Genomic DNA, 26,957 nt, shown 5'->3' with positions numbered 1-26,957 from the left:
AATTTTAAATCTAATAAACTATTGGTTTTTGTTTTTAAAAATTGATACTTAATCCAAGTGCTTATCTGTTAGCTAAATTAAAATTGTTATTCCATTAACAGATGGTTTAAATGTAGGGTATACATATGTAAATTTTGATTAGTGTTAAAAATTCTTTAATGTACAAATGTTTTATCAAAAATAATCAAAATTAATTAAATCTAATTTATTAGATATTATTTGATTACATTAAATAAATCCACACAAAATCATAATTAAAAAAAAAACTTAATTGAAAACTTAAACGACGCACCATTTCGATTTATGATTATAAATATTATTTCACTAATAGACTTTTCATCTTCTTCCAACTCTGAATCTATTTGGCAAAATTGAAACCGATTAAAACCTTAAACACCGATACTCTTTTTCAACACTTTTCTTCAAACGGAATCACGATATTCTACAAGACGTTTCGAGATGCGGAGAGATTGCATAGCCAATTTGAATCCATCGAGGACTGATTGGAACATAGACGTGAAGATTTTGAGTATTTCTTACAAGATAGAGTTCATGGTGAAAAGGGTTCTAATCCTTGCTGATCAAAGGGTGATTTTCTATATAACTTACATATAGCAATTGTTTGTCACTTACATATAGTCATTGAGTCGATTTCTAGAATGATTTACATATAGCAATTGAAGCAATACTGAATTTTTGTGATCATGGTCGAACATAAAGTTGTAGGTAGGTGAATTCTAAATGTAATTGCGCTAAATGTAATTGCGCTAAACGCAAGTCTTAAGAACTCTATAACATATTAATCACTTGAACTGCTTAATATGTTAAACTGATTGATTTACATGTAGTAATTGATGAAACACGGAAATTTTATTGTAGGGTGATCGGATTGAGGCTTCTATATGCTATCAGAATTTCAAACACTGTGTACCTAATCATATTTATGATGGGGAATGGTATAACATTCGAGGTCATCAAGCCAGTGTTGCCAGAACGGAACACCAACCATCAGTACCAGATAAATTTTTTTTGAGAAGACAGACATGATGATCCTAGGTACTCTGTCCACCAGAGATTACTACCGGTTTGAAGATTTTAGTCATGTTTTCAAAGGAGTCATCCCATTCAATAATTCGTATGGTAAGTTTGTTCTTCTTTTACAACATGTTGTAATAATTTTAGTAAGTTTAAAGTAATCAATTTTAACAAAGTTTGTCTTATTGCGAGTCATGCTAGATTTATATGGTTCTGTTATTGATGTTGGTCCTATGAAAGAAGAGTTTAGAAAGGTGGATGAGTATGGTAATACTTATGGTGTCAATTCTCTGGGTTTCAAACTTATTAATGGAAGGTAAATTGCTAAACATTGCTAAAATTATGTTCAATCTACATTGAATTGTTTGCTTTTATTTTGGAATACTTATAGAGTGTTTCCTGTTACAGGGATGAACATATCTTCTGTCATTTAAGAGGATATAGTGCTGACAAGTTCTTAACCAAATGGACATCAAAGGGTTACAATACCACATTCAAAGTAAACCCAGTCTTTTGTGTTCTCAGGTTTTGGAGATTGTCATCCTTTCAAGGTAACAACTATATTTAATTCTATACATATGATATGGACATGAATCTATAGAACGGATAAAGAACTAGAACCCGATTCTTTCTACATGTTACATCTTAGGGAAGCCGTGTATTACCAATGATGCTGAAGATGATTGCGGATTTTCAAGGACAATTCTAAATCCAGACAATCCTGGACTTCAACACCACAAAACAAGGTAATTTCTAATATGCTGTCCATTGCCAATATTTGTCAACAGTGTAAAATATTAAATTTTGTAGCTCTGAATTTGCTGCATCTTATCATTTCAACAAGTCTACTAACTACGGAGAAGAAGATACAACCCATGCAACAATAGCATAGAGGTCAACTGGTATGTTGGATCAGTTTTTGATTAGTTGTAACTTTATTTCATAACTTCATGGGAAAAACATTGTCCCAGTTTCAGTTTTTACATAAACGGTTGTTCTAAGTATTGCTTTATATATACTAATGTAACTTAAAAGTTTTAAGAATTATATAAATTATGCCATCTACTCAAGCACAATTTATATGTATTACTTTCAATCATAAATATAAAATTCATTTATATTTGATCATTCATATCGGCGGATTCAAAAAATTAGAATAGAAGGGAACAATATTATATACAAAAGAAGATGGTGAGAAAAAAATAGGATTTATCATCCTTATTAAGCATGCAATAAATCATTCAATAGTATTGATTTCGTAACATTTAAGTTATCTCATTCAATATAGTTACCCAATATAACAAATATGGCAATTTTTTTGTTTGTAAAATTATAGACCAAATCCATAAGAATTTATCTTTCAAATATCTACAAACATATGAATTAATATTCTCATTGATTTTATTTTTATTATTCGAGATGTTAATATCAATTCGTATTCAAAATACAAAGCAAACGATATATATTTTTCCCGTGAACCGCAGCGAAGCGCGGGTTATTTCTCTAGTTTATTATATACATATATATAGAAAATAGTATAATTAAATAAATAAAATATAAAAATAAGAAAATTTTTAGTTCTTCCTAATTAGTCGAGATTTCATTTCTAACGAATTTCAGGTTAATCTCGCGAGGTTCACGATCTCAAAACACTAGAATTCCAGTGACTTCGACAAATTAAACATATTTCATTATGGATATAGAGATGTTTTCTTTTGAATGTCCAATCACTTTTAAAGTATCACTATTTTCTTTAGAGGTACTATTTCACATTCGTTCTTAAAATCTTTTGATCTCCATGTCTCGTCCCTCTTAGACCGGAAATAGCATATACAAGCACAACGTTCGAAAAATTTGTGATGTGTCAAACCCTAATTTGACACAAACTACCCGGAATCTCGTCGGAGATGAAATCTTGGCTAACTTCGGAGGAACTGAAAGTTTTATTTATATTTACCTTTAATTTATTTAATTATTATTATTTTCTAAAAATCGAATATATTAAAGGAGTAGTCCGGAGGGCTCACATTCGCTCTCAGGAAAATATTACCAATCTACCCTTAATGAAAATATTCTCATGTATTCGAATTTTTTTGCTGAGTCTTTTTTAATAATAAAAAATATATATATATAAACCAAAATCATTTTTTAAATTAAAAACGAAAACTATTAGACCAAAATCAGATCTGGTTTAAACCGATATTGTAAGAAATCTAGAATTACGGTTTTCAAGCAAATACGCTTAAGTTAAAAGGAAAACCCGTAAAACTACACCTCCTTACTTGAAACCCTACAAAAATTGTAGTTTACTTCTATAAATACTTTTATAATTTGTCTCAGTTTATATTTTTAATCTCATATTTAAATTTTTTGATAAGCTTCGTTTCGAATCATTATATTTGTTATCTATTTGAGATGAACTTAAAGAAGATGCCAACTTGCTCTCTACGAAGTCAAAATCAAAATTCTTAGGCTCAATGTAATGCAATAGCTTAAATCCTAAAGCAAGTAATTTGACATCTGAAGAATATTCAAAGGGATTTGTTTGGTATAATAAAAAAGATGTGGAAGCCAAGGTCCAAGCGTAGCAAAACAATTTTGAAGATTTGGAAAAGTTCTTCAAACCATTATAACTGTTGTTTCCTTGATTTTGTTTAGGATGGATATACAATTTTCAGAAATTAGTTTTATGTTTTAATAGATTTTTATCTATAATCGTTTGAAATATTTAGATAGATAAAATTTATGTCAAAATTATTAATAAATTACTAGATTTTACCCCGTGGTACACCACGGGGCCAGTATTTTATGCGTATGTGTTATGTAAAACTTTAACCTTACCACGGGCCAGTATTTTATGCGTATGTGTTATGTAAAACTTTAAATGTTATAGTTTATATATAGTTATATACAAAATTTGTTTAGCATAGTCTTTGATTGCCAACATGAACAATGTATCCTATGTGATGTATATATATCAAAGAATTTGCTAAATGTGTACCTAGACGGGAGGGGGAATTTCTGGTTTTTTTTAAACGAAAACATATTTTTTGCAGATTTATTTGGCTGTGTTGATATTTTTCATTATTTGTATTATATAAAAATGTAGTTTTATTAAACTCTAAATAGACTATACTAAGATGTATAATCAATATAATAAACTTATTTAATGACTACCAAACAGTAAAAGTTATCATCATATATCAAAATTTTATAGACATTTTTATACATCTTAAAATAAGAAATATGACTAATTTGGTAACTCCACTAAAATTATAACTGTATTAACTTTATTTTTGTTTGCTAAACAAAAACTTTAAAATTCAAGTTGGAAGAGTTGGGTACTCCAAGATATAAACTTTAATTAATGAGATATGATTTATTACTTATGAAAATATAAAGAACCAAGTCTTTGGCAATTGTTTTATTTTTTACTTTGAGAATTGATTTGCTCTAAACCGTATTAAAACAAACTTCACGTTTGTTTAAACTTAAAAAAAAAAGATATATTTCACGTAGGTAATATAATTGTTTATATCTTTGTTTTATCTATCCTACCATTATTTTTTAGCCACATATGTATTGTGATCAACAATAAGTGGATGAAAATAAAGATTAGCTAGAGAGAACTTTTTTTTGGTAGAATTAGCTAGAGAGAACTAACCCATTATTTTGGTTTTTCAGATTATCACAAACAAATACAATTCCCCAAAAGCAAAATAAAAAAAGGAAAATTTTATGCAATAATATTTGTATATACTCTCTGAAGAAAATAAAATTGGAATAAATGGAATTGAAGTTACATTTAAATTTCGTCATTGTTTCTATATTTCATTCATGCCAAATTAATATTAAAATGAATATATAGAACTCAGAAAATAACTATAAATACAAAGGATAAATGAAGAAGAAAGATGAGCAATACAGATATGAAAAAACAATAACTTATTTTAGAGATATACATTACAGCTTGAAACCGAAGATCTATCTAGAATGAATCTGTCTATTGTACTATATTACATATTAGAGACACATAAACAATCGTATATTTAGATGTAGAAAATAACATAAAAGTTTATTCTGAAATTTCTATGAGTAATTTGTGTATGCTCTGATGATTTTTCTATTGTGTAAATTGTTGACAGACTATTTATAGAGATCCTTGCTAATAAGGTTAGGTGTGATTGAGAATGTTTGTGTAGCAATTAGTTTATATTTCCTATATTTACTCGATCTTTAACTAATAATAAGGAAATCTTTAATCAGTTCTGATTTTATGATTTATGGTTATAAATAAAAACGCTTATGTGTTCTCCTAATCTAAACATATCTTACCAAAACCGAATTTTGTGATGGGAATTGTAATAAATGAGTATTGTTTGCTTGTATATTTTAATCTAAAATTTTCTGATACAATATTAAACTTACCTTAGTTATAGGAGATTTTTAATATTTTGATTAACATTTGGTATTCTATATATATACATATATATTAACATTAATGATGATTTTTTGGCTTCAAAATCATTTTTATTGCGAAATTAAATTTGTTTCTTTATAGGAATAAATTTCATTCCGATTTAATGCTAACTATATTCTCAAACTTTACCAAGTTACTAAATTTTGGTCCTAATTATTTATGTGGACTTTTTTGTTAAGAAATTATACATTAGTGTGTTCACATCATTTTTTACAAAATAAAATTTAAAACTCCATATTCATAAAAGAAAATTAATCTTATCATACTCCTAGAAAACCTACGATTATTCAACTATTCAAGTTATTAAATCAGAATTTTATTTTATTTTGCAAGACCCTCAATTGCAACAACCCAGTATCTTTTTAAAATTATGCAACGTAGTTATCAAAAACATTCAAGTCGAGTTTTGCTATAATGAGTCAACATATTTTAAAAATACAATATAATATAATTTTTGAAAGATTTGGAAAGCACAGTCATATACAATAGAAAGTAACATTCAATCAAAAGATCTGGTTAGCATAAACTCCTAATATCATGCGACGTAGTTAATATTGTTTCTAAAATTATGGGACGCAGTTAATACTGTTTCTTAATATAGAATAAATCAATTGAATATTCTCTGAATGTGAAATTAATATAGATGTGCGTGTGCTTAATAATAGGGAAGGTGTTATCTATATACTTAGAAAAGAAGATTTTTTAATACTAAACTGATCATTACGCCCTTTGGTACGCTGTATTTTTTAATAACCAATAGATATTTTCTGTTGTAGTTATAAAAGGAAAGATGATTATTATCACCTTTATATACGAAGTTAGTAATAATCATTGTATCAAATGTTAGATCCAGTTACTCCAATCGGGTTGTAATTAAAAGATTTTAAACCGACCCGTTAGAATAATTGTCCCATTTAACCTTAATGATAATAGAGTGTTTAGTTAAATATGAAGGGTATTTATAGTCAAAAAAATTTTTAATCATAGGTGGTCAAAAAAAGGGTTGCAAAAATAATAAGATAGATTAAATCTAAAGCATCTCGATACGAGCAAATCAAAACATAATTTAATTAAGCCGTATTATTTCGAGTAAACCCATAACTTATAGATTTTAATGTTAAAAAGGCGTGAACTTTAGCTTATCGAAAACCTTAAATCTTATAAACGTTCAGAAAATCTTAATAATTGTTGAATATAAAACATTCAGAAGTTTGTAATCTTTGTGTATATATGATATGGTTTTAACCATAATTTTAACCAAAAATTTTAAAAGAATTTTATAAAAAAACTAAACTGAAAATGATATTGATGAAAATAATTGATGGAAATTAAAAAGGTTTAATTAAATATAGATGATACAGATAGTGATAATTATAAATATACTGTATATAGTAGATATTTGCCTAACTTTGTGGTATTATATATGCAAATATGTTAACATATAAAAATTAAAAATTGATAAGATCGCCGTTGATTGCGTCTTTAACCAATCTAAATTTTAACATAAATCAAACAATTCATATTTAAATATTTTTCTATAAATTGTATTAATCTAAAATATTCAAGATATAGAAAAACTAATCTTTGATATAGATTATAAATATATATATGTATATATAATAAATATAAACCGATAAAGATGTTAATAATTAGTCAATATTACATATAGTATATATTTCCTTATTCACTAACTGATATTTACTGTATTTTTTTAAAAAAGCATAATTTACGATATATATAAATTCTACAATTTTACGACGACAATTTTAAATGTCCATATCTGTATAAAAAATTATTCAGAACTAAAATATCTTTTGATTTACAAAATTAAGTCCAAAACTTAAAATATCCAAAACCTAAATTATTATGAATTGTGTGGCTAGAATTGAGGGTTTATAAACATATGACCAGGCCTTCACCAGCTAACTAAGAGCGTCCACATTAGCGTATATATGCGTGGTCCCATAGACTTTTTTGTTAAAAATTAAAAAAAAAAGAAAAAAAAAGAGTGGGTCGTCAACTAAAACGGGACGGTCCCGTTCTTCCTTTTTTCCCTAATCGCGGGCCCCACTGACACGTGGCTGCCCGCGATTGGTTATATTCTTTTTTAAAAAAAACTTTTTTTTGGGGGACGACCACAACCGATGTGCATGCCCTAATATCAACCTATGCGGCAGCAAAACCCGTCAACGGCGCCACATGTTTGATCACTATACAGACTCAAATTAAGCTATACATATACAATGTGATATACAAGTAAGCATATACTATAATACCAATACGTTTCTAAACAGCATCTCCACACCATCATCAACGCAGAGACATGGTATCTTCAAACAACCATTCTCAAAACTTACATCCAGCGAGAATTGCTCTAGCATGACCTCGAACTTCACTCCCCCTGTATCTAGCTTAGTCGCATTAATTATGCATATAATTTGTTCGAGAAGTGAATCGACGTAAACACACCAAACCAAATCAGTGAAATGTCTGAACTTTGAGTTGTTTCCGCTCTCATCTTGGAATTAATTTAAGTAATTGATGATTAATTCTCGAAATGTCTGGTCCGAGCGGAGTATTGAAAGATCGGATCGAAAAGTTTCTCGAGGATGAATTAAGGAAGCTGGTTCTCGAGCAATATGAGATCTCCCTTGACTGTGTTACTAAGACAAGGCTTATCCATGAGAGGATCTCTTGTTTTCTTTATTCCCTTTTCGGAAACCCACAACATGAACTCTAGTATGAAAACAGAGTCGTGCAGGATCATTTCCACCAACTCTGGAGATCCCTTGCGGGTTTCGAACATGTTTTCTGTTTGGCGAAGATCAAATTACCATAAATAAAAACCTCCATATTTATTACACCAATGTAATACATGCTTACACAAACATCTATAAACGAAAATTTCAAAAACATATCATGCGTCTGCAAAAGGCCAATATGCATATACTCAAACAGTATGAAAAAAAGATTTCAAGAAAGTGGATAGACAGGGTATTGGGCCAAACCACACACTCCTTCAGGTGCATCTACAGGGGCGGAGGCAATATGCAAGCATATGGGTCAATTGACCCTGATGAAATTTCAAAATTAGTTAATTTTTGCTTAAAATTATCAAACTGACCCTGCTATATTATATAATTGACCCCTATAAATTTTATCTTTTACATTTTGACCCCCATGAATGTAAATCCTAGCTCCGCCACTGTGCATCTACGTCTCTTTTGATTCTCATGTAACCATTTTCTCCCCATTGTTCTCCCCATGAGTTCTTCAACAACCAATACTTAATCCCTTCTTCACTCGTACCATAACCAACAATGGTTACTGCATGACTCTGCTCCGTCCCGCAGTACTCTCCGTCGAATATCCCGCCAGAATATTGCTTAAACGCAGGTCCTGACCCGTCTAGCCCAACTGAAACAGGCTGTTGAGACACTGCTTTTAGCAATGCTTCCTCATCATTTTGAGGAACCATCTCGTAAGCCCTGATGGTTGCAGCAACGGAACGAGTTGAGTAACAGGTTTGTTTTGATGCATGGTAAGGATAGCTATCCTCTGTGGTGATTCCTTGGGTTTTTATAATGTAGCCGAACACATTCCACATGTACCCTCCGCCACATCCGTTGTTTTCTTTGTCGCAATCCAACAGTTGTTGTTCGGACAGCGATACGAGCTCTCCTTTCGTAATCTTCGTAATCTTCGTAATGCCTTCTACTGCGGCCACTGCCGAGAATGCCCAACAACATCCTGTTCTATTTTAAATTATTAAAAAAAAGTTTGGTGTAATAGTAGTAAATTTCATATACATTATTAATCATTTTTATGATAGAAAATCATGAAAATATGTAGATAAATTTGCTCATTTATGCATGTGGTTTAAGAATAAGGGAAAATTTGCGTTGTAGTACGTTTTCGAAACTTAATTTGCAATAGAGTACGTTTATTATTCATAATTAGTAAAATTGCCCAGTTTTACTATTCAGATATCTGTATAGACAGACAACTGTACAGAAACATATTATTATACATAAAGTATTTTGTACAGAGACAAACAACTACAAAGAAATATTTTTACACATAAACAAATATACATATATAGACCAGAAAAATATCTATACACATACAATTATACGTATATATAAACCGCTGTACATAAATTCTTATGTATATCAAATTATGGAGATAAAAATATTGATTTTTATACTAGAATTTTATAAAAACCAAATATATTTTGATGAATATCGTAGTTATTAGATTTAAGAGATTTATAAATAGTGTTCAAATAGTGAAAATGTATTATTTTGCCAATTATGAATAGTAAACGTATTATATCGCAAATTAAGTTTCTTACTAAAACGCAAATTATTCCTACGAATAATATGAATTTATTATTCAAGAAAACAAGTTTCGTATGTATCTACTTAAAAAATATGATGCAGTTTTGATCCGAAATCTTGCTATTTTAGAGGATGTCACACTAGTTGTTTAAACCACATACCACATTGGCCTTGGTTCTTAACGGGTGTAACGGCCCCTTCCTGTCTCCAGTCCATGCTCTCCCCGGTTTCACTGACATTTTCATGTCTAAATGACACCGTTTTGTAAGAATCAAGTGATGAAGTACCTTCAGGCACCACCAGCCCCATGTACCTCGCCTTAAACTCCTCGTCGGTGAGATCAGAGAACTTGTTGACATCCAACTTGTAAGTCTTGTTCGTATTCATGTTGAAGCTCTCAACGAACTTTAAGTTCTTCTTAAAGATCTCAAACCTACTCGCTTTCTCAGCATCGTGAGAGTAAACGCGATGGAATCGAGACATCCATTGCTCATGTTTCTCAACAGCAGAAGCTTCAAAGAGCCTACCACCATGAGAGGTTGCTCTCGAAGTTCTTGAAAGAATGGTTAGAATCAAGAAAATGACCGAAGCCATTTTACTACTAACTAGAGAGAGTTAAACGCATATGAAAAGTGTTGCTATAAGTGTTTGTTTAGGTTTAAATGACTTTGTTGCCAAGAAACGAGCTATGAGAAGCTGGTGTTATATAGAGATTTCAAAGCGTGTATATGTAATTATGTAGTAAACATGTTTTATGTTTGAATAGTCTTAACGTACGAGGTTTTTTAATACGAATTGAAGTAAATGGTCAATAATCATATTACGTATCAATTCCTGCACGCCTAATTTAGCTACGTCCGTCATAGGCAATAATGAATCAATCTTGTTTTTTCATACTCAATTGGCTGCCAACATTTATGTCTTCGTATTTCTCTTCACGTTCATCGTTTTTCTACTCTTCATATTATTTCTTTCTCGTAATCTTCAATGTTGATATTTCATGATCGTTGTCAGTATTACTTTCACTGTCTGCTTCTTCGTTATACTCTTATTCTTCCTTTTTTTTCTTCATCTTTCTTATCATCATCTTCACTTTCCTCCTCATATTCTCTATTTTATTTTATGTGAAACATTCGTTATAATGTGGTTACAAACAGAGTAAAAAAATAAAATTTTACTAACCTTAACCAACCATTTATCTCCATAAGCTTATGGATTAATTACCCAAAACAACGTTATTCATTTGAACTTGTAGAATTGAAATTCGATTGCCTTCTACAAGAACTTTGTTGAACGTCTTCAGAATACTCCTACCAAATTCAGATTATTCATAGTACGCTTGGATGTTTGTTTGTTATTTCCACGAGGCTCGTAAGATATTAAACTTTTGACAAAATCTTCTCGAAGAGGTTAAGGAAGCTTAGTTAAAATACAACACAAAATAAAAAGTTTAAATCTATATCCTCCATTTGGTGCACAAAGAATAAATAATATATATATATCCACGATTTAACCTACAGTAATATCATAAACTTTGCCATAAATTTCAACTTTATATAATAACTAAATGTTGCCTTAAAAGAAGTATGTCATTTTCTCATTAGCTATAGGTCTAGACACTTGTAGTTTTGTTTTCATTTTTTTTGAACAAGTATTCACTTGTAGTTTAAGGTGAGCAATTTTCACTATACTATTTAAGGAATCTTCCAAGCACGATCTTACATTTATGTTCCTGAACTCCTACCGACATATCACTTCCTTAAATTGGTTAGCATGTGTAACGCCCGTGTTCTGGAAAATAATAGGAGACTTGAGTGTGTATAAGAATTAGGGTGGAGTCGGTTTAATTCCGATTGATTTCCTAAACTGGTCGAGTTGTTAATTGAATCAAAGGAGGTTTAATTAATGTCGGTTTAGGTAAATCCTGGTTTAATCAGAATTAAACTAAAAACCCTAGTTTTATACAAAACACTTCTTCTCTTTTTTGTTTTGTCGCTGTTGTTTCTGAGTTTTGAGTTTGAAAAAAGGAAAAGGAGAAGTTCACTTGTGAGAAGGAGAGGGTTAGTTTATGTTTGGCGTATAAAGCAAAGAAGCAAACTCGTCACGTTTTGGTAGAACAGTGTTTCGACGTATCAAATCTTATCGAAAGGTAACGAATTTTGGTAGGTTTGTTCTTAAAGCGTGTACGTTGATTGTACTTTTTACAGAAGTGAATTCGGATTAATACTCAGTGAGTTATATGCAGTTTGGTGAGACGCTTCTTCTCTGTTGCGAACTGGGATCATCGGAGTTTGTAAATGCGATCGTGGTTTCATCGTTTATCTGATCGGCACCAAATTTTGTGGGAAGGTTGCTGACGACTATTTAGTGCTTTCCACCGAAGGGATTCAAAAGTTAACGGTTGATTTATGTTTTAGGGCTTCATTCTATGGCTATAATTTTCTGCTGTTTCTGTCCATTTTGGTTCATAGAGATTTTGTTTGTGTGGATTGTTGTAGGGGGTTGTTTGGCTGTTGCAGTCGCGAGGAGAGTCTTTCCTGGTTGTATTTGTTGTTCAAATCACCTTGTTAAGGTGAGTGCGTGACAATGAGATTATCTGAGCGATTGGGATTGAGTGACTTGTTTGTGATGATTTATAGGTTAACTGGAAGTGTTATTGAATGTTTAGCTAGCTGGATGGTTTGTTTATGTTATATATGTGGGTGTTATCTCATTGCTTGTGTGTATATCTCGTAGATGGGAAGATCGCCCTCACTAAGTATTTATGAAATACTTATGCATCTATTTTCCGTGATGCACGTAAAGGAAAAATGTGATCCGTGGAATCATGCCAGGACATGACCACTGTTACGGTTAAGGTTAATTAACCACTAGTTACAGTTATAATTTTCTTTAACCATAACCTTAATCATTATATATACGGTTAAGACGATAACGGTTGTATATGGTTACCATTAATTACGGTTAAGCTTAAATACAATTACAGTTATTTGATAATTATTACAATATTAATATTAGAGACAAAATCTTATATTTTTAACCTTTATAATAATAAAATAATATATGAAATTATATTTCATGATTCAAATATTTATTGTGAATTAGTTAAATATGGGTATTGGATAAAAACTGGGAAACTCAACATCAAATACACACATAAATAAATTATAAATAGTTTAGTATGAAATATTTTGATTACTTACAAGTTCAATTTGTTGTATTGCTTTTAACAAGATTAAAATCTTAACCAAACATTCGATGTGTATTTTCATTATATACAGTTATAATTATAATTTAAATTTATTTAATGATTTAAATGTGCAATTAACTGGTAGTTTATTATGGTTACAATTAATTAATGGTTACAGTTAATTTTTTTTAACCATAACTAATTTACTTGTACGGTTTAACTGTACGGTTAACGGTTACAGTTAAACCGTTTTATACAGTCACAGTCTAATTACAATTTATAAATACGGTTATGATTAGCTTTTGGTTAGGCCTATGCCAGAGGTCGAGCTAAGGAAAGGTTGGAGAGTTGCATTACAAATACACGAGCTTGTAGCCTTCTCCTCAGATCTATACCGAAAGTGTTATCCCAAATTCTCCAAATCCATATTATCAGGAATTAGCGATTATAAGACTTCAATATATTTACATGTTGAATAATTATCTTTTCCTGGCACTGCGCACTGACTGTGATATCAAATTCGAGCATGTTTGCATCATTCCGTACAAATCCATCATACCGAACCGAACCAAACCATCTTTGATTAGTATGTAATCCGAACCGAACCAAATTAAAACTAAACTGACCAAACCACCCATGAAACACTCTACATCAAATTTGTTCATTGGATTATCCAAATTTTACAAATAAGAGACTCAAGAAACATCAAGATTAGTACACATGAGAACAATCCATCATTCCTAACCGAACCGAACCAAACCAAACTGACTATGATTCGCATGTAGTCCCAAACCGAACTAAACTGACCAAACCATCGACAAATCTGAGACTAGACACAGCTTTTGATTTAAAGAAAACGAAATCAAGATTCCTAAAACGAAAATTTTCATTTTTTTTAACAAGGAGTCAGAAATCTCGTGTGGAAAAATCGACGCTCACCGCATCTTTGCAAGACACTAGCGTTCGATATGAATTTTGATTTCATCACTCTCCTCCCAAAAAAAAAATCAAAACTCAGAAAATTAGCATTGTAGATTCAATTTTAAGAACAGAACACAAACGATGAGATTTGAAACAGAAGTCAGAGGCAGGGAGAGGAAGATGAGTTTGTTATATAGAGAGACACATTCGTTTACCCTAATTTCGATCTTATTGGGCTTTAAAGCCCAATAAGAAAAAAGGTTCAGAATTTAAAATGCCCAAAAGCGTTTAAAGGTTATATATAAATGAAACGTAATTAGGTTTTTTTTTTTTTTTTTTAATATAGTTTCACTTACTTACGCCGCAGGGCTCATTGGAGTTTTCAGGTTTGTCTCTTCTCCTCGTTTCCTCAACTCCATTTTTGAATATTTGTGTTTCATATACTTAGTTAGAATTTTACTATTCATCTCTCTGAATTGTTTATTGAATCCATTTGAATCTTTTGATTAGGATTAGTCTAGAGAAGTGTTGTTATAGAGTTATTTGATTTCTGATTTTGTGGTACATTAGGAGGAGAAGAATGTCTCACAGGAAGTTTGAGCACCCAAGACATGGTTCTCTTGGTTTCTTACCAAGGAAGAGAGCTAACCGTCACAGAGGAAAGGGTGAGTCTTTACTTCAATTTTGGTTTTAGTGTTAATGAAATGCTTACTTGGGTTTTTATAAAGTTGATTTTTTTTTTTGATTATACACCAAAATGTTACTCTTTTGATGGGTTCTTATAAAGTTCATCTCTTTTTGTTAATACACCAAAAGGTTACACTTTTGATGGGTTTTTATAAAGTTGATCTCTTTTTTGATTATATACCAAAAGGTTACTCTTTTGATGTGTTTTTTTTGTGTTTGGGTTGCTTACATGTTATTGTTGGATCATCAGTGAAGGCTTTCCCTAAGGATGATCAAACCAAGCCTTGTAAGTTCACAGCTTTCATGGGTTACAAAGCTGGTATGACACATATTGTTAGGGATGTGGAGAAACCTGGATCAAGTAAGTGAAATTTTGTTTATTCTGGTTTTGTCTTCTCAGAGCTTCTTGAGTTTTAAAGTTTTTGACTTTGTTTTTAATTTTGTGTAGAGCTTCACAAGAAGGAGACATGTGAGGCTGTTACAATCATTGAGACACCTGCTATGGTTGTTGTTGGAGTTGTTGCTTATGTTAAGACTCCGAGAGGTTTGAGGTCTTTGAACACTGTCTGGGCACAGCATTTGAGTGAGGAGGTTAGGAGAAGGTTCTACAAGAACTGGGCTAAGTCTAAGAAGAAGGCTTTCACTGGCTACGCAAAGCAGTATGAGTCTGATGAGGGCAAGAAGAGTATCCAGGCTCAGCTTGAGAAGATGAAGAAATACGGAACTGTTATCCGTGTTTTGGCTCACACTCAGGTAATGTTGCTTATGAAATGTTTAGCATTGATGTTTAAACATCTTCTAAAATGTGCTCTTGTTGACAATTTGATGTTATCTCTCTCTTTACAGATTAGGAAGATGAAAGGATTGAAGCAGAAGAAAGCTCACATGATGGAAATTCAGATTAATGGTGGTACCATTGCCGAGAAAGTCGACTTTGCCTACAGTTTCTTTGAGAAACAGATCCCAATCGATGCTGTTTTCCAAAAAGACGAAATGATTGATGTGATTGGTGTGACCAAGGGTAAGGGTTATGAAGGTGTTGTTACCCGTTGGGGTGTGACAAGGCTTCCCCGTAAGACTCACAGAGGTCTACGTAAGGTGGCTTGTATCGGTGCGTGGCATCCAGCTAGAGTGTCCTACACAGTAGCTAGGGCTGGTCAAAACGGTTACCATCACCGTACTGAATTAAACAAGAAGATTTACAGGTTGGGCAAAGTTGGTTCAGAGGCTCATTCAGCCATGACTGAATACGACAGGTCAGTAGCATTTACTCTTTATCTATCACTTACTTTAGTTCTGTATTGCCACCTCCCCTGATTGTGATTTTGTTTGGCAATGATATAGGACTGAGAAGGAAGTGACTCCAATGGGAGGATTCGCACACTACGGTGTGGTGAAAGATGACTTCTTGATGATTAAAGGTTGCTGTATGGGTCCAAAGAAAAGAGTTGTGACTCTGCGCCAGTCGCTGCTTACTCAGACATCTCGTCTTGCCATGGAAGTGATTAATCTCAAGTTCATTGATGCCTCCTCCAAGTTTGGACATGGTAGCTTCCAGACCTCCCAGGAAAAGGCCAAGTTTTATGGTCGTGCAGCAACAAAGGCTTAAACAAGTTCTCTTTCTGATTAGCTCTTCTCTGAAAGTCTAAATGTTCTGTGGCAATTTTGGGTTTTTTTTTTAGCTATTTGGTGAATTGGAACAGTTTTTTTGCTTCTTTAACTATTCTTTATATTTTTTTCTTCTCATTTTCTTATTCTGAATTAAATTATCTGTTTTGATATAAACCCGAATGAGTTTTATTTTTAGTTAAAAAGAATGCGAATTAATTACTCTTCCTCTTATTAATTCAATTGGAAAAAATAAAAGTTTACAATTTCACCAAATAATCAGAAAAGTCACTTAAATTTTTTAAAATTCACAAAATCCTTCAAAATCATCTCAATTTTTCCCTCTTGATTTTTACACTTGTTCCTTTTGTTTGGTTTGGTTAATTAAACACTAGGTACTAATCTGAAAACGTGAATTCGTAATAATTTATTTTGTTATTATTTAATTGAATGTTTATGTGCGTTGTATTAATATACTTGCTCTGTTTCATTAAAAGTGATGTTTAAGGTTTTGGCACACTAAATAATAAAACATATAACTTACCCATTTTTCATAAAAACATCATTAACTAATATGAATTCAACTAATATGAATTCAACCAATAAGAAAATATGATGTAAAATATTATTGGTCAAAAAAATATTAAATACATTAGATTTTTTGCATAGGAAATTAAAAACATCACTTATATTGAAACAAAAAAATTGGCTAAAACATCACTTATAATGAAACAGAGAAAGTATTTGTTTAATTATTTTGCGGTTTTATTTATTTAATTTGTTTGATTATTTTGTTTAATTATCTTTGTTATTATCATTGTAAAGTCTTACAATTTACAATATAAGGTTATTTTTATTTGTGTACTTCTTAATATAGTAGGATTTACTTCTACCTACACAAATCATAAAAAACCCTTCCGTTTTGATAAGAGATTGATTTCCATTCCGGATTTTGATCTTATTGTGGAAAAAGGATGGAATCTATGTAAGGCTAATCGATCATATTCTATTGGTGATCAAATCTATGATTGTCGACTAGCTATGTCTAAAGGGAAACACATGTCCAACATCAATGCAGCCAAACGCATAGTATACTTTCAAGATGTCCTCAACAAGGCTATGGAGAGTATGAATCGTTCTCATCGTCAACGAATACCAAAGCTACAAAGAGAGCTCCAGTTAGCTTATAATGATGAAGAATATTATTGGAAAAATAAAAGTAGAAATACATGGATGACTCTTGGAGATCGTAACACTGGTTTCTTCCATGCGAGTACGAAAACTCGATACGCTAACAACTTTATTTCACTTATTCGAGATGACCACAATAATATATATCAAGGAGACAAAGAAGTTGGAGACCATGCCCAAGAGTATTTCACTAATGTATATACATCGAGTAATACTCCAGTAGCACCTATAGATTTTGGTGATTTCCCTCCCACTGTTTCTTCGATCATGAATGATGACCTCACCAAAGATTTTAGTGCTGCCGAAGTGTTTGAAGCTGTTTCTTCTATCAGCGATGATAAGGCACCAGGACCTGACGGATTGACTGCTCGTTTTTATAAACAATATTGGGGGATCATAGGAGATGATATAATTATGGAAGTTAAAGATTTCTTATGAAACCAGGTATCAATCACACAAATATATGCATGATACCTAAAAATGACAAACCATCCACTTTATCGGATTACAGACCCATTGCCTTGTGTAATGTACTTTATAAAATAATTTCTAAATGCCTAGTAAATCGGTTAAAAAAACATCTAAATGGTATAGTTTCAGACTCTCAAGCTGCTTTCATTCCGGGTCGACATATAAATGATAATGTTATGATTGCACATGAGGTGATGCATTCTTTAAAAGTAAGGAAAAGAGTTTCACAAAATTATATGGCCATTAAAACTGATGTTACTAAGGCTTATGATAGAGTGGAATGGGATTTTTTGGAGGTTGCGATGAAATTATTTGGTTTCTCGGAAATTTGGATTAATTGGATAATGGCTACAGTTCGTTCTGTCCGTTATTCTATTTTAATCAATGGCTCTCCACAAGGTTTAGTCGTTCCAGAGAGAGGTATTCGTCAAGGGGACCCTTTATCCCCATATCTTTTTATTCTATGTGCTGACATTATGAGTCACCTTATTAGAACTCGAGTTAAAGATGGAGATATTCGTGGAGTTCGAATAGGCAATGGTGTTCCACCAATAACCCACCTCCAATTTGCTGATGACTCTCTTTTCTTTTGTCAAGCAAATGCTAGAAATTGTAAAGCTATTAAAGAAGTTTTTCAAGTCTATGAATACTACTCAGGGCAAAAAATTAATATGACTAAATCTCTTATAACTTTTGGCTCAAGAGTAGATGGACATACTCAAACTAGACTAAAAAACATTCTAAATATTCCAAATCATGGGGGTGGGGGAAAATATTTAGGTTTGCCGGAACAATTTGGGAAGAAAAAGAAAGAAATGTTTACTTACATTATTGATCGAGTCAAACAACGTACTTCTACTTGGAGCGCAAAACATTTATCACCGGCTGGAAAAGAGATAATGTTGAAGTCAGTCGCTTTGTCAATGCCTGTATATTCGATGTCTTGCTTCAAATTACCGCTTGGTATTATAACGGAAATAGAATCGGTTCTTCAGAAGTTTTGGTGGGAAAAAGGTCATCAGAATCGTGGTATATCTTGGATAGCTTGGAAGCGTCTTCAATATGCTAAGAAAGATGGTGGATTGGGTTTCAAAGATTTGGAGAAGTTCAATGACGCTTTACTTGCGAAACAAGCTTGGCGAATCATTAAACAACCTGAATCTCTTTTTGCTCGTGTCATGAAAGCTATGTACTTCCGAGATTGTCCAATTTTGGAGGCGAAAAAAAGATTAAAACAATCGTACGGATGGGCATCGATTCTTGCAGGCTTGGAAGTAATTAAAAAAGGAACTCGTTTCACAGTCGGCAATGGTGAACATATACGTATTAATAAAGATAATGTTTCTCTAACTCATCCTCCTAGACCGGTTTTTAGTATTGATCCAGGCACAGAGGATCATTTAGGTGATTTAATCTCGAAGACGGGAGGATATCGACATTGGGATACAACAAAGATTTTAGAAACAATAAGACCAGAAGATCATTTTATTTTACAGGATATTTACCTTTCTCAACAAGCAACTCCAGATGGTCTTGCTTGGCATTATAACAACACGGGAGAATATTCTGTGCGATCTGGGTATTGGCTTTGCATGAATGATCCAAATACTATAATTAATCAACCGCCCCTCCCTCACGGTTCCACTTGCTTAAAGAATAAAATCTGGAAACTTGACATTCTTCCCAAAATTAAACATTTTTTGTGGCGTTACATCACCAAATCCTTAGCCACAATTACACGATTAAATTCTAGGGGAATGAACATTGATCCAGTTTGTCCACGGTGTTTTCGGGCTGATGAAACTATAAATCATATTTTTTTTACTTGCCCTTACGCTAAACGAATTTGGGATCAATCTCATATTCATCTCCCTAATCTTTACACTCCTTCCATTGATAGTGAACAAAATTTAAAAAATATTATTGACTATCAGTTCACATCATTGTCACCACATGAAAGAATGTTGCCTTTATGGCTTCTGTGGCATATTTGGAAATCGAGAAACAAATTTATATTTGAAGGTATTTGGATATCTCAAAGCACAGTCCTTAATAGATCAAATTGCGATGTTCAAGCCTGGATTAATCACACTTCCATGGAAGCAAATTCTATCACTTTGGGGCCTAGAAATTCGCAACAGCAACTATGGACTCGACCATCGATGGATACTTTAAAATGTAATTTTGATGCGGCTTTTGATAGCATAACTAGGAGCACAAAAGGGGGATGGATTATTCGTAACTCAACTGGCGCATCTTTAGGTTGGGGAGCTTCTCAACTAGGGACATCTATTTCACCGTTAGAAGCCGAAGCAAAGTCATTATTAGCTGCACTACAACAAGTTTGGTTAAGGGGCATTACGAACATTTGTTTTGAAGGAGATTGCAAGTTATTAATTGATATGTTACACAAGCAACACTATGACATCACAATTGAAGCAGTTATTCGTGACATTCTCTTTTGGGTTGAGAAATTTTCCAATATTTCATTTGCGTTTTGTAATAGAAATTGTAATAAAGTTGCTCATTTGTTAGCTTCCTCTGGATGTAATTCAACTACCTTTTATTCTGATTTCTTGAATCCGCCTATATGGCTATCAGACCAATTGTATTACGATTTCCACAATTATCAAATATAATTTTATTTTGACGAAAAAAAAAAAAAAAAATCCAATCTATTTTCACGGGTTAAGTTATAACATAGTGATCCTCTAAAATATTTTATTCAACTTGATTTTTACACGATCCTTTTGATTAGTTCGGTTTATTTAACCAATGATCCAATCTATTTTGTCATACCGGGTTCGGTTATAACATAACGCGTGCGACAGGCGACAGCAACTGCAACTTCTTTTGCTTGTTTTTGTTCTGTCCCAGTTCCTGGGTTGAACCCAAATGTTAATCGCTCTGTTCTTATGGTTTTATCTCAAAGACTACTCCTTTTACGAAAATCTCACTCTTTTCCAAGTGCCCTTGTTACCAAATCACATAATTCTTTCCCCAAGTCGGTTAAATATCTTGAATCGGTTCTGGTCTCTAACGCACACCAAGCGTTCGACGAAATTACTGACTTAAATGTCGTTTCTGCTACAGCGGTGATTGGTCGTTTTGTGAAGCAAAACAGACATGTAGAAGCAAGTCATGCCTTCAAAAGACTGTTATGTTTGGGCATAAGACCAAACGAGTTCACGTTTGGGACAATCATTGGTTCTTCTACATTTTTGAAAGATGTCAAATTGGGTAAGCAGCTACATGGTTATGCATTAAAAGTGGGACTTTCTTCGAATGTGTTTGTGGGTAGTGCTGTTTTGAACTGTTATGTGAAGCTGAGTACTTTGGTAGATGCTCGTAGGTGTTTTGATGATACTAGAGAACCAAACGTAGTTTCTATGACCAATTTGATTAGCGGGTATCTTAAGAAACATGAATTTGAGGAAGCTCTTTCGTTGTTTCGAACAATGCCAGAGAAAAGTGTTGTTACTTGGAACGCAGTTATTGGCGGGTTTAGTCAGACGGGGAAGAACGAAGAAGCTGTGAATACGTTTGTTGATATGTTAAGGGAAGGTGTGGTGATGCCTAATGAATCAACCTTCCCTTGTACTGTAACAGCGGTATCTAACATGGCTGCTCATGGTGCGGGGAAAAGTATACACGCCTGCGTAATCAAGTTCTTGGGTCAGCAATGTAGTAATGTTTTTATTGGGAACTCTCTGATAAGTTTTTACTCAAAATGTGGAAACATGGAAGATAGTCTTCTTGCTTTCAACAAGCTCGAAGAACAACATCGGAACATTGTATCGTGGAACTCTATAATATGGGGTTATGCGCATAACGGAAGAGGAGAAGAAGCTATAGCCATGTTTGAGAAAATGGTCAGCGACACAAACATGAAACCAAACAATGTGACACTTCTTGGACTATTATTTGCATGTAACCACTCGGGTCTAATTCAAGAAGGGTACATGTATTTTAACAAAGCTGTGAATGATTACGACGAGCCAAACGTGCTACAACCAGAGCACTATGCTTGTATGGTGGATATGCTCTCTAGGTCAGGTCGTTTCAAAGAAGCAGAGGAGCTTATCAAAAGCATGCCTCTTGACCCGGGGATCGGGTTTTGGAAAGCGTTACTTGGGGGATGTCAGATTCACTCAAACAAGCGTCTGGCTAAATTAGTAGCGTCTAAGATCTTGGAGATGGATCCAAGAGATGTTTCATCATATGTAATGCTTTCAAATGCTTACTCTGCAGCTGAAAAGTGGGGGAATGTGTCAGATATAAGGAGGAAGATGAAGGAAATGGGTTTAAAGCGTATCACAGGGTGTAGTTGGATTGAAGTTAGAGACCAAGTTCGTGTCTTTGTGAATGCTGACAAGAATAGCGAACTCAAGGGTGAAGTCTATAGGATGTTGAGACTTATTACACAATGTATTAGAGGAAGATGAATGTGGTTAAAACTTGCGAATGCAACTCTTAACATATTTAACAATCTCCTTAAGGGCTTATATGCTGATCTCGTAATAAACATATCACGTTGCGGTAGCTATGATTTATACATAGCCTAACGTAACTTAATATGTTGTAAGACTAAAAATAATTTAGCAAGTTTCTTTGTATCACGGCAATGACAATGGCATTGATGATGGGGCTAGTGGTGGTGGTGGTGATGATAATGGTGACAATACTGGTGGTGGCGGCTTCGGAATATAATAGCCATGACCGGGGCCGTAACGACGACCATAACCTCCAGTTTGTTTACTTCTTGATCCTGGTGATTGTATCATCTTCTGCCTCCATCCTATAAAAGAAACAAAAAAAAAAAAACTTGGCATAAGCACTAATTCATGCTAATTGAATTAGATGAAGTGATGACCATGTTATTTTTTTCCCCAAATATGTTGCTCTAGGTGCATACATATTTTCATTACTTTTGCACTATGAACTTGTGAAGCACTAACCGGTTAGTGGAGAAGCAAGAGCAGATTCGATAGAGCAGGAGACCAAGATAGTCACTAGAAGAAAGATAAACACAAGTCTCAAATTTGGCTGATTCTTCATCTCCTATGTATCTCCTCTCCTTATTTAGCTCCCTTCTTCTCTCTCTATCTCTTTGCTAATGCTAAGAAAAGTAGCAAAATGAGATCTTTTGGGACACTCATTAATTTAGTCAAGGAAACCAAGTCCCTACCACACTTAACTAGCCTTCAAATTCACATCTACTTTGATGTTATCATATTTATAGTCTTCTATCTTATCATAAATTCTAATAACAAACTAGGCAAAGAGCTCTGCTACATCGCAAGATGTTTTTCGATTATTTTGTATATGTAGAAGTAATCTTGGTTTATATCTCCTTTTTATTGAAAGGGAAGTATATTATAAAAGAAACATCACTAATGATATGTAATTACATTCAAATGCCATTAAAAATATATGTTTTACAAAATGAATTAATAATAATCTATAAGGATAAAATTGTGAAATACTTCAATTTAACTAAATTATAAAAACAAAAATACATTATTAATATTTTTTTAAAATGAATGGCCAATCTAAATAAACATAGAAGATTTAAATATCCAACTTATCATATTAAGTTGTTATTAATTATTATATTTCACCTTCCATCTTTATATGATTATATTTCTGTAAAACAAATAAACTCATCATATCATTCATATTATAACAAAAATGTAGATTTTTTTTCTGCATGCCATGATTCGAATTTTTGAAAACGAATATAAATTGTTCTCTTTATAAACAAAAAATTGTAACGGATAAAAAATTCAAACTTAATTTTATATACAATATATAATTTTAGTAAGAGAATTTTTGCAAAATACCCTTTTGTTGTATCTCTTTTTAAAAATATCTCAATTATCTATCCCTTTTCAAAAATACCCCTGTTCAAAAATGAAAAATGATAAAGTTTTATATGGTTTATAAGGTACTTCTATATAATAACTACTACTGGGAGATTTGATACAAATATTTTATAATGTTTTAAATCGTTTTTACAAGTTTTATAAGGTTTTTAAATGGTTTTTATAAGTTATTTTTATGTTATTTATGAAAGATATATAACAAGTTATACACATACAAATGTAATTTGTGTGTATATTTATAAGCTTACACACATGTTTGGATCAATTTCAACATTTTTAGTGGTTTTTTGATAAAGTTTGAAAATGAGGTATTTTTAAAAAGGGGTATTTGAAAAGGATTATTTTTGAAATTCCTCCTTATAGTAATACTTCAACAAAAAATATTTTTAAAAGTAACGGGTCAGAATTTAAATACAATGTAGAATTTAAATACAATGTAGAATTTTATATATAACAATACTTTTAAATCTTTTAATTTGGAACATGTAAAATAATTTAACTTAATATTTTTTAAAAAATTATCATAAAATCTTAGATAAAAAATTAGAATATATACTCTAATTTGGTCTTTTCAAACTAATATTCTAAAATATATTGCAAGCGGCGAGTTGAACTATAATCTTATAATATACGGTGCGAATAACTATAACTAACATAACATATTGAAACACTGTTTTAAAATATAAAATATATAAAACTAGTCAGTTGCTCGCGCTACGCGCGAGAATTTTATTACTTTGTTTATGGGTAATTGATTCGTGTTTTATTTCGTACTTATTTTCTCCACTACAACATATTTTTATTTTCTATCTCATGTTGTGTTTGTATATAAAATCTATTTTATTTTAGTTTTGATAGTAGTTGAGAAATTAAGTGTCTATAGTATAAATCAATGTGTAAGCATAAACAGAAGTGTTATGGAGAGTTGTAAAAAAACTGTGTTATTAAGGCTCCCACCAAATATAGATCTAGATGATGTTAATATTGTGGGTCCTTTTAATATGTTGGTCCAAAAGTTGAGAATGATTTGTGGATTTTGCGTGGATTGTTGTATTTTTTATTTATTGATTTAGCGATCTCTTGTTTATTATCTATTTATTTTGGTTTGTTATGTTTTTGTTATTTATTTTTTTTGTTATATTTGTTATTTGTTATTGTTATTTAACATACATATTAGTATAATCTACTTTATACTAATTTAACATATTTATTTTATTATGATTATTATCTGAAAGGACTTTTCATTTATTTTTTTTGAAAAAACTTGTTTACATGTGTATAAATCTTTAACTTAAATGATAAAATGGTATAAATAAATTATTAAAATTAAATAGTAAAATGATGTTTGAAAGGACTTTTCATATTTCTTTTTGAAAAACTTGTTTACATGTCTATAAATATTTAGATTAAAGAATAAAATGATATAAATACATTATTAAAATTAAATAATAAAATGATGTGGATGATGATTAGGATGATGATGTGGCTTAAGGAGAAGAGAGTAAAGTTAACTTTATATATATAGATTATGTATACAAAGAAATATAATCCGTGCTATAACACAGGTACTGATCTAATTAAATTTAAAAGGCGCTTCTAAATTAGTTTGATTTTTTTATTAACTGGAAAAACAATAAAAATAAAAAAACAGTTTTGGTGGTAAATTGTACTTCTAGCAAGGTTGTTTCGAAAACTTTAAGATCTCAGTTGGCTTATACCACAAACAATCAAAACTCATAGTCCAAATCAAGACAGTAACCCTTTAACAAATAAAAAAAATCTATTATAATTGTTTTTATTATTCACAATTGAACTCATGATACAAAAACCCTATATATGTAAGTTAATGTTTTTTACCATGTGATATATTTTTCTTAGAACCCTAAAGTTAGTTTTAAACCACATATCCAAAAAGTTGATGGAGAATTTAAAACTAATCATCCGTTACTCATATTGAATTAGAAATTCTTACTTGCATTAAGTGTTTTTTAATATTTTAAAACCTCATAGAAATATTTAAGTCTGACGTTCATAATATGATCATTGGACGAAAATATTTATTGTCGTAAATTTATAACGATTAGTGTTTAATTATTGTTAGGTTGAGTTTTTAGTGACCTATAAAGAACTTATCTAACTTCATTAAGAAACACAAAACATTGGTCATAAAATTAATTAGTATTAATAATAAGAAACCAAGCAAATTTTAGCGTGAAAAATATGTCTAAACTTATCTCTCATATTACTACTATTCATTGTTCTAGTTTTGGGGTGTGCCTTTGTCCATGTTTATTCAATTGAAGAAGATGAAGCGAAATCATTATGAGATACTTTTCTTGTAAAAATCACACCTAAGTGTGCGTTGAATATATAATATCCATTGTCTTTTGGAAATGAACTCTCTCTGATCTTTGTTGCAACGATCTCGTCAAAGAAGAAAAAGTTTGTCACGATAAGCTTATTAAATATATTGCCGACATACCCAATTTAATTGCTATAGGAAACACAATATTTGAAGAAGAGAGATGACGTATAAAATCATTGTGTCTCAATCTCTAAAACTGTTTAAATTATGTATTGCTTATAGTATGTTGATCCTCTAAATTTACATTTCCTTTATGTATTGCTACCAAAATTTACATTTCCTTTTTGTTCAAGTTTTCTTACCACAAATATTTATATATGTTACTTTAATGCAATTTTAACCAAGGCGAATCTTTGCAAATGAAAAAGTGTAATTACATATAAAATATATTTTTTTAAAAATGTAACCTAATTTTTTTTTTTGAAGATTTCAGAAATATTCCAAAAATTAAAAATTTAGAGTAAGTTGAGCAACCACTAATAATATATATATATATATATATATATATATATATATATATATTTTTTTTTTGATGAAATGTTTAATTGATTGATCAAAATAGAATGATATGTACAAATAGTATAGTAGCAATACATTTTTAAAAAATTACATAATGAGGTAGAAAAGAGGCAAAGAGCAGTGACGGGCTAGCGGTCGTGTTGTTCGAGTAGCGGAGAGACACTTAGCCAACGCTGAAAAAGATTCATGTAGCGTGGTTTCTTAGCATAGTCCAAAGAAGTAATGCGATTTCTAATGAGCTTGTCCAGTCGTCGAACCATTTGAG

At 31.6% G+C, this 26,957-nt stretch overlaps 3 protein-coding genes across 3 annotated transcripts; 2 read left to right on the top strand and 1 right to left on the bottom strand.

The window, feature by feature from the left end:
* Positions 1-8,488: 8,488 nt before the first annotated feature.
* LOC17875720 (ervatamin-B) lies at positions 8,489-10,449 on the bottom strand. The gene is made up of 3 exons (XM_006280735.2): positions 10,017-10,449; positions 8,734-9,265; positions 8,489-8,549 (listed from the first exon to the last, which is right to left on the bottom strand). Exons 1-3 carry the CDS (start codon positions 10,447-10,449, stop codon positions 8,489-8,491), a joined length of 1,026 nt encoding a protein of 341 aa, XP_006280797.2.
* Positions 10,450-14,302: 3,853 nt separating this feature from the next.
* Positions 14,303-16,385, top strand: LOC17876235 (60S ribosomal protein L3-1). Its single transcript, XM_006280544.2, has 6 exons — positions 14,303-14,352; positions 14,537-14,631; positions 14,904-15,014; positions 15,102-15,406; positions 15,500-15,909; positions 15,998-16,385. The coding sequence occupies exons 2-6, from the start codon at positions 14,547-14,549 to the stop codon at positions 16,260-16,262; spliced, it is 1,176 nt and encodes a 391-aa protein (XP_006280606.1). The 5' UTR covers positions 14,303-14,352; positions 14,537-14,546; the 3' UTR covers positions 16,263-16,385.
* Positions 16,386-20,760: 4,375 nt separating this feature from the next.
* On the top strand, positions 20,761-22,455 carry LOC17876599 (pentatricopeptide repeat-containing protein At5g42450, mitochondrial). Its single transcript, XM_006281573.2, has one exon. It carries the CDS (start codon positions 20,839-20,841, stop codon positions 22,366-22,368), a length of 1,530 nt encoding a protein of 509 aa, XP_006281635.1. The 5' UTR covers positions 20,761-20,838; the 3' UTR covers positions 22,369-22,455.
* Positions 22,456-26,957: the final 4,502 nt, after the last annotated feature.

The sequence above is a fragment of the Capsella rubella genome, unplaced genomic scaffold, assembly GCF_000375325.1.
Source record: "Capsella rubella cultivar Monte Gargano unplaced genomic scaffold, Caprub1_0 scaffold_8, whole genome shotgun sequence".
NCBI classification, from domain to species: domain Eukaryota; kingdom Viridiplantae; phylum Streptophyta; class Magnoliopsida; order Brassicales; family Brassicaceae; genus Capsella; species Capsella rubella.
Note: the sequence above shows the minus strand (reverse complement) of the source record. Positions and strands in the feature narration are given on the sequence as shown.